The sequence below is a fragment of the Charadrius vociferus genome, unplaced genomic scaffold, assembly GCF_000708025.1.
Source record: "Charadrius vociferus isolate BGI_N301 unplaced genomic scaffold, ASM70802v2 scaffold365, whole genome shotgun sequence".
In the NCBI taxonomy this organism is placed as follows: domain Eukaryota; kingdom Metazoa; phylum Chordata; class Aves; order Charadriiformes; family Charadriidae; genus Charadrius; species Charadrius vociferus.
In genome coordinates this window covers 3,304,216-3,312,220 of record NW_009648559.1, presented here as the reverse complement: position 1 = coordinate 3,312,220, position 8,005 = coordinate 3,304,216, and the positions used below count along the sequence as shown (strand labels likewise).

The following is an 8,005-nucleotide window of genomic DNA, read 5'->3' as shown; positions in this document are numbered from 1 at the left end:
TTCTGAAATGAGAATATAATTAGTTTTATGGGATTTACGTGAGATTGTCCACTTAACAGTAAGTGAAACTGCACATCAAGCTTCTCACATGCAAATACCATAGACAGATAGCTCACATAAATGTGATTAACCGTGGCAAAATGTAAAGATGTTAAAGAGCAAGTTAATCAACTTTAAGACCAACTTGATTTGACTTAGCTTTTTAAAAAAGTCTAGATTTCATAATCATCATTCACCTTCAAGCAAACAAAGTTACTAATATAAACTTACTTTCATCATCCCTGTATATAGGACCTTTCCTTCCAAAGCACTTTACACACTAGAGCCACAGACATTTCACGACCAGTGGAAGCAGTCCAATTTGCAATGGAAGTCATTAACTGCTTAGCAAAGAGCAGCAGCACCACGTAGCGAGTTAAAATCAACACATCCAACCAAAACTCCATTGGAAAACAAGCGAGATGAATGCTATTTACAGTTTCATCCACTATGTTTCCAATTCAGAAATTAAATTTATCTGGACTTTTGCTAACATGTAATTCCCAAATGCAATAGAAAGCCTTTCCACAGAAGTTGAGACTTTGCTCTTTTTGGTGTTCAAAACAAGGATTGTCCCAAGGGACATCAAGATTTATATAACTAGTATGTTCTTCTTACATAAAAAAAGAACAAGTAAATTCTCAGGTCGTAAGCAAATACGTATTTCTATCATGGTTTGCTCCTAGGAACTTTCTGACCTTTTCAAATTCCAAAGCTTACACACCAAAAAAGAGAAAGGGGGGAGACACAGGGAAAAGATACAGGTTTCCAACCATGCTGCAACCAAAGGCAAAACTTACCTAACTGAACCTCTCTAACCTCAGCACAAACACATACAAAGCTATAAACTATTCCTTCTGCCACTGGGGCAGAAAAGCAAAGTATTTTCTTCTATGAAAATATGTAAAGACAGCATGCAAGTAGATCAATACAAATTCATAAATAAAGTTTCTGTAAGTATTGCACATCAACCTTCTGGCAAAAATCTTCACCAACACATACACTACCAGTGTTGTACATACTTCATGCACAGAATTCTGACAATAACAGAATAACAGAAGCCTTCTCTAAGTATTGGAGAATTGTGTCCTACTGTATTTTGAATATTTTTTCTTCATAATTCAAGCCTTCACAAATACTTAACGTACCATTTTTTCCCAAAGTGTAAACACCCTCCCCTCTGTCTGCTGTTCATTTCCATTTTTTGTGATTTTCATCGATCATCAGTTAAATGAATTATACTACAGCAATCACATCAATCCAGTTCTGTAATTGGAAACTGAAACACTAAAGCATTTAAAGTAATTTGTCATATATTTAAGATAACGAGACAACTGCATTTGATATCTTAACTCATTTATGAGTGCTCTTTGATGCAAGGCACTCAAAAATACAGTGATAAAATGTTCTCTCTTTTGTTTTCAGGATGGCTTCTCTTCTAAGCAAATTCAGAATAAAATTTGCTGATATTAATATCATTTGTGACATCAATATAAAGCCCAACAAAGAGAGGTAAGAAACATTAGCAAAATCCATTATTTAGCAGTCAGCCATTATCAGGAGCTTCTTTTATGTTAAGCATTAAAAAAACCAAAACACCCAAAACACACCAAAGAATAATGCAATAACTTTATTGCAATCATTTTCTAAGTACCTAGAGCAGGAAAAAGAAGAGAACCTTTTAACAATCACAACTCAAAGGGTCAAAACTATAGGCAGTGTTTTTCTTTAAGTTGTAACGATAAGACTATTTCAATAAAGACTAATTAGACACCATACTTATGATCCAGTAAATTTAACAGGCATTTTGTGATGGCTTTTCATATCTATTTAGGTTGCAATAGACTTCCCTTCATCATATTATTCAGTCAGTCACAGTTCTCTTGTAAAATCACAATCTCTGCCTTCTGGGTTTTACCATGAATTCATAAACTCCACATTTTTCTGGCCAAACTTAAGCATACTTCTCCTTTCCCATGAGGACAATATTATAATACTCCCCTATCACTCAAATATAATGAAGGTTTGATGTTTTTAAAAATTAACTTATCTAAAGAATTCATGTTCTTAGGCAGAGGTTAGGAAGCTGGTAAAACAGCGCTCAGGAAGCTCCACCTCCAACTAAAAAAATAATTTGCTAAAAAGCAAAACAAATCTTCAAGTCCTTGCTTTCTAAAATACATCTCTATAGAAATCGCCTATTTCTTCTCCTTTATGTAGACAAAAGTATATAGCAGGTTGCTCAGGGAATAACTGATTCCCAATTAAATTTGCAATATTGCTCTTGGCCTTAAAGATCCTCTGAAAACATTCTCAGCTTGCTACGGTCTCTTCCATCCCATGCCTTACTTCCTTCTTGATAGGCCCATAGCTATTTCATAGTCAAAGGGCTCCTCTTCTCCACCCAAAGCCTTTCCTCTGAGTTCAAGGTTAGTCTCTTAATCCTTCTGTGTCCCGTTTCTCCACACATCCATAACTTTGCAAAAACAATATTAGATTCACCAGTGTTTCTACAGTGCATTGCAGATTTTGACTTAGGAAGTGCAATTAAAGAATATAAAGATTTTATTACTAGATACCTAAAGTCATTTATTAGTGCCCTCTTGATTGCTCAGTTAATATTTTTTAATTATATAAAGAACTGTGCAGAATACTTCTTTTTTCTAGTACTATGTAGCGATTTTACATTAAAAAAAGCTATCAAAAAGAATTCGTGTCTGGCGTTAACGTAAAAACTAAACACCTTTGCTACATCAGCACTATCTGAACAGAACATTTGCCAGACACTTGCTAGTCCACTGTATCTCTCTCCCAGCTTGCATCCCATTTATTTCTCTAATAATAAGAGAATTATCACTATTTTAGATACTGAAACAGACACTAAGAATGTTGACAAACTCTATGGCAATTTAGCAACAGCAACATTAAATGCTGCATGTCACAGCCTTTAACCCATCTCTTGACTTCCTGGCTATATAGCCAAGTCCACCCTGTGCCCAGCCTCCCGTTTCTCTTCACAGTAAGACCCGTCAGCATAAAGTGCCCATAGAAATACACTTACATTAATATAAAAGAAACTCCCTGAGGTCTCCATGGGATGATAGAAACTTTCAACAAAGGGGCAAGCAGGGAAGTACAGAAGGATGGTAAGCTTCTCCAGATGATGACAGTCAAAAGCTTCAAGAAACAAATTGAAATTTAGAGATAACATCTGTGCAAAAGTTGGGAAACGAACACAAATCTGAGCCCCCATATAGCAAAAGAAACCCTACAGCATCTCCTTCAGCCCCTTGCCACAGGAGATTTATATCATCCGTTTCTCAAATTCATTAAAACTGTAACAGTAAAACTGTATCAGTCAGGCAATCACTCCAGCTAATGCTAAAACAATAATAAAAGCTCAGTATTTATAAGGAGACCCATATTCATTGTTAACATTAATAACAAATAATATACTACAGTTTGGAGTTACTGTAGAGTTCATTTCAGTATTTTTGCTACAACCAGGAAAATGTAGAACTATAATAGGCCAAATATCTGCAACTATAATAGGCCAAACGCAGCATTTAATTATCCTCAAATAACCTTTTAATTATCCTCAAATAATCCCAACATATTGAAATGGCACAGCTATAACTTGGAGCAAAATGTAGCAAAGAATAGTTACCGATTTTGCTGGTTTTCAGCTGCAGTTATAGTCAGTGGTGCCTACCATATACAGTGTCTGTGAAATAAGTTAGTGAGTTCATACCCTGCAGCAAGGCCTCCTTTGTAATTCCTGTTTCAGCTGGAAATTCTTTGAAGAGATGATTGAACCATATCGCCTCCATGAAAGCTGCAAAGATATAACAACTGCTGAGAAATTAAAGCGAGAGACTCCATGGAAAATTACAGATGCAGAGCTGGAAGCATTCAAGGAGAAGGTAAAGCCCTGCCTACCTTTTTTACATCTGTACCTTTTCTTACATTTCAGAAGCTTGAAGCGATTAGTAAGAAAATGTGAAATACCAGATACGGAATTAGAAACATGACATGTACAAACCCGTATCTGATTATTTACAAATTGGATTTATTGTAAACACAGCAGAGGTGTGTTATAATTGCATTATTCAGCACTCTCTAAGACCTTGGCATGTTTACACAGTATTTTCCAGGCTGATGAGAAGCTCTGCCCACATCAGAGTCAGCCAGATGAAAACCACCTCTGAACCAGAAGCCACACAGTACTGTGCAGAGCCTGAGTTAGTAAATCTGCTGAGAGGTTTATTAAATGGCTCCACTGTTTTAGAGCTTGAACCTCTTAAAGAGTGCAGTTCCAAACATTCACCACTTTGGGAAATTTAGAACTGAATCCAGACCCTACAACTGGCTCTAGGGATTTTTCCAAAGGAAGGATTTAACATAGATTCTTACCTCAATGACAGACTGAAGATTAAACCTGCCTATGACACAGGAGCTCTCCCACAGTTTAGAGGCACTTTAAGGCTGATATTGGCTGATCCACTGGGTGAATTAGAGCCCAGGCTGCTCTTCAATTTTGTTGGAACATACCTTGTTAGCAACGAACCACCAGGCTTCATCAGGCCAGTGCTGAAAGCATACTGCAAACTGTTCTACCCTTAAGAGACAGGTTCTCCTGTAACTGACAGAGAATTAATCTAGCGATTTTATTTATGGTTCCTGTTGGATTAACCTGAGTGCACCCAGAGTTTAGTTATCTCCACTTTATAGTGCTGGTAACTTCCTCAGCGGAGCAAGGATTGTGAGTCTGAGCTCAGAGCCGCTAGAGGTCACAGCCTGACATTAACATAAGCTGAAATCAATGGTGATTTAAGATAACACACTATACTACCAACTGCAGCAGCTGGGAAGCAGACTGACTGCTCTCTGTATTACCCTTTTCACAGATTTGATAACCAGCATAAAGTTATGGTAGTCAGCTGCGGGCAGAAAACTTTTGAAGTACTCTCAGCATAAATCATCAAAACTTGGGAGTCATAGCCCTTAGAACATCTCAGTATAAAAGATAACGGGCATATAATACCAGATATACACACTTGTGTGCAGAACCAGTGAGGATACAACAGTGAAAAGATACGCAATTAAGCCTGGTCTTGTCTAAGTCACTAACTAAGGAAACAGGAAAAAAACCCACAGGTTGAAAGCAGTCAGCAATATGAAAATGTCAAATCTCTCTATAAAATAACAACAGCAACAAAAAGTTTAGCTTATACATCTGGAAAGACATGCCCCTTATCTTCAGAAATAAGGCAGTTCTGGGAATTTTATGGAGGACATTAAAACACATTTAAAATTCAAGAGAGAAAAACCTGGCAGCACAGATAAAGGGTGATATTATAGGATGACTCTCATGAGATAACAACTGGCTAAATTATGAGGATTCTTACCTATATAACGTGTAACAGAACAGTGAAATTTCTGTAGAGAAGGAAAATTTAAGGTCTGAACAGAGAAAAAACAGCTTTTTACCTTCTCCAGGGAAAAAGAGGATAAAATTTATAAGACCAGTTAAGATACATCTATATCCCAGGCTACAATCTCCCTCTACACAAACCTGCCCTGCTCTCTTGTTCCCCATGACTTCTGTTAAGTTAGAAAAACGTTGAGGGTCAGAGCCTGACCATAAAGTAATCTTGGCTGAATCTCAAAGTAACAGCCACTTATGGCATTTATAAAAGTCCATAGAAATAAACAATACAAAGCAGCTAACTCTTACTCCAGACTCCTGGTATTTTGTTTAAGTGGTGAATTTCTGGCAAGGTGCTCATGTACACATGGACATTCAGCCCTACCGGCATGGCAGCTGGACACTTAGAAAAGAGATGAATTAATAGATTAACTGCCATCAAACAATAGCACAAAAGAGCCTCTGCACAGTTCCTATACTCCGTAGCCAAAGAAATACTTTAAAACTATGTCTGAGCCAGCTCTGGTACTGTGTCAGTACAAAAATAATCCCCATCCCCAGGAAATCTTACACAGTGGTGAACAACTCTGGCCCCCACTATACTAATCAAGAAGCATGGCTTATCCTCGTATTTTGCAATCTCTGTCGCTCTGAACCACAGAGCAGACCTGGCTTTCAATGCTGCCAAAGCAACAGCAGAAAACCTTGTGGGCAATGGGTAGTGTGGAAATCCGTAACGCACCAGAACTGAGGATCATTGACCTAACTGATTTTTTTTTTTTCTTTTTCCCTGTTTTGTTTTAATCAGAGTTACCGCCAAGTCCGTCTGAATGAACTCTTACAAGAGCATTCCAGGGCAGCTAACCTCATTGTCCTGTGAGTTGCAAGATTTTGGTTCTAACTTAGAGAATAATCTAATGTGTAAAGGGATTCTGGACTAGAGCACCAGGAACGCTTGTGTTAACTCATTGAGAGCAAAAATAATCTTTTAAGTACCTTTTGAAGGACTTGCATCTGGACTGATGGTTGTCTGGGACTATAGTGAATATGAACCTTTCCTAGTAGTTCTCCATATCTTAAAACAAAGCTCTACTCATGAAAATGTGTTAAAAAGATAATCTTCACATCCAAACCTACATGTTGAGTGTTACTAATCTGCAGAAAATACGTATTTTCCTTTCTTTTTCCCCAATTATTAACAACTCAAAGCTAGAGAAAGGATTATTTTGCTTTGCACACAATAAATGGAATTGTTAGCCAAGATCTACTTGGAACTATGTGAAACTGAAAAAGGAAGATGCAATTGCAGAAAGAAAAAGAGGCCACCAATAAGATTAACAACAAAAAAAAAAGGCAGCCATTTTCAGAATCAATTTTTAGTTAGCATAGATAAACCTCTTTAGCTGTATTAATTCAGTTTCCAAAAAAGAGGTGATCACACTACTGCGTTTAGCACAAATTGACCCATACTTTAAAACTCCCATCTTACAGTAAGTACAGATCAGAAAATAAGCTGATGGACTGCAAAACTGTGCATGTACTGTACTTTCATCCTTTTTAAAAATCACATTATGTGTGGGTTTTGTGACCCCAAAAATGCTTCTTTACCAGTTTAAGGTTACATTCACAAGTAGTCCATGTCCAGTACAACTAGCCATGTTAATGGTACTAACCAGGCGAGCAAGAGTTTGCAAGATTAAGGCCTAATATTAAGGTTAATCTTTATCATCTTATAAAGATTATAAAGCTTTGTGCGTTATAAGATTAAAACAATCACGTAGTCTAATTATGAAGAGTTGTATATGAACAGCTGATGTTTTCTACCTAATATTTAGTGAGATGCATGTTATCAAGGCTACCCTGTCCTCATAATGATAATTTTATTTTTCTCTCTGTCGAAATAGGAGCCTCCCAGTGGCAAGAAAAGGAGTAGTGTCCGATTACCTGTATATGGCTTGGCTAGAAATTCTCTCCAAGAACCTTCCTCCAGTCTTAATGGTCAGGGGCAACCACAAAAATGTACTGACTTTCTACTCGTAGAAAAAAATTAGTGCCTAGAATATCCCTTGCTTGATTTCAACACCTACATTTTTAATGGCAGTGATTTATTAAAGACACATTTATCTAATACAGATCTAAAATTTAGTAATTGACAGATTTTTTTTTTTTTTAATTCAAAACAACAGTGAAGAATTAGACAAAAAAATGTAAGTGGTCCCTGCTGGTGTCACACTCCAGTACAGGCAAAAGGAAAATCTACATATATATACACATATATATATCTCTCACGTAAGACAGCAAATTTTTTGAACACCCAAAGAAGAAATTCCACTAATTTTATAACGTATCAGAAATGCTTTTGATATTTATCCTAGAAAGCCAAAATTAACTGCTACAATACAAAAAGCATTAAATCTATGAATAAATGCTTCTTTCAAATTGCACTGTCATAGTTGCTAACAGTCACACAGAGGGATTAAAATCAAATGCACCAGCTTGGGAGAGAGAAAAAACACCTGTATGGTATCCATCAGGTCA

General features: G+C 36.8%; 1 protein-coding gene across 2 annotated transcripts in view; it reads left to right on the top strand.

The window, feature by feature from the left end:
• Positions 1-7,727, top strand: part of SLC12A1 (solute carrier family 12 (sodium/potassium/chloride transporter), member 1) — a 49,588-nt gene extending 41,861 nt beyond the window's left edge. For both annotated transcript variants that reach the window (XM_009886143.1, XM_009886142.1), the window contains exons 23-26: positions 1,465-1,551; positions 3,827-3,962; positions 6,276-6,343; positions 7,372-7,727. In XM_009886143.1, the coding sequence (XP_009884445.1) occupies positions 1,465-1,551; positions 3,827-3,962; positions 6,276-6,343; positions 7,372-7,507 (427 nt within the window). In that variant the 3' untranslated portion in view covers positions 7,508-7,727. The remainder of the gene's footprint in view (positions 1-1,464; positions 1,552-3,826; positions 3,963-6,275; positions 6,344-7,371) is intronic.
• Positions 7,728-8,005: the final 278 nt, after the last annotated feature.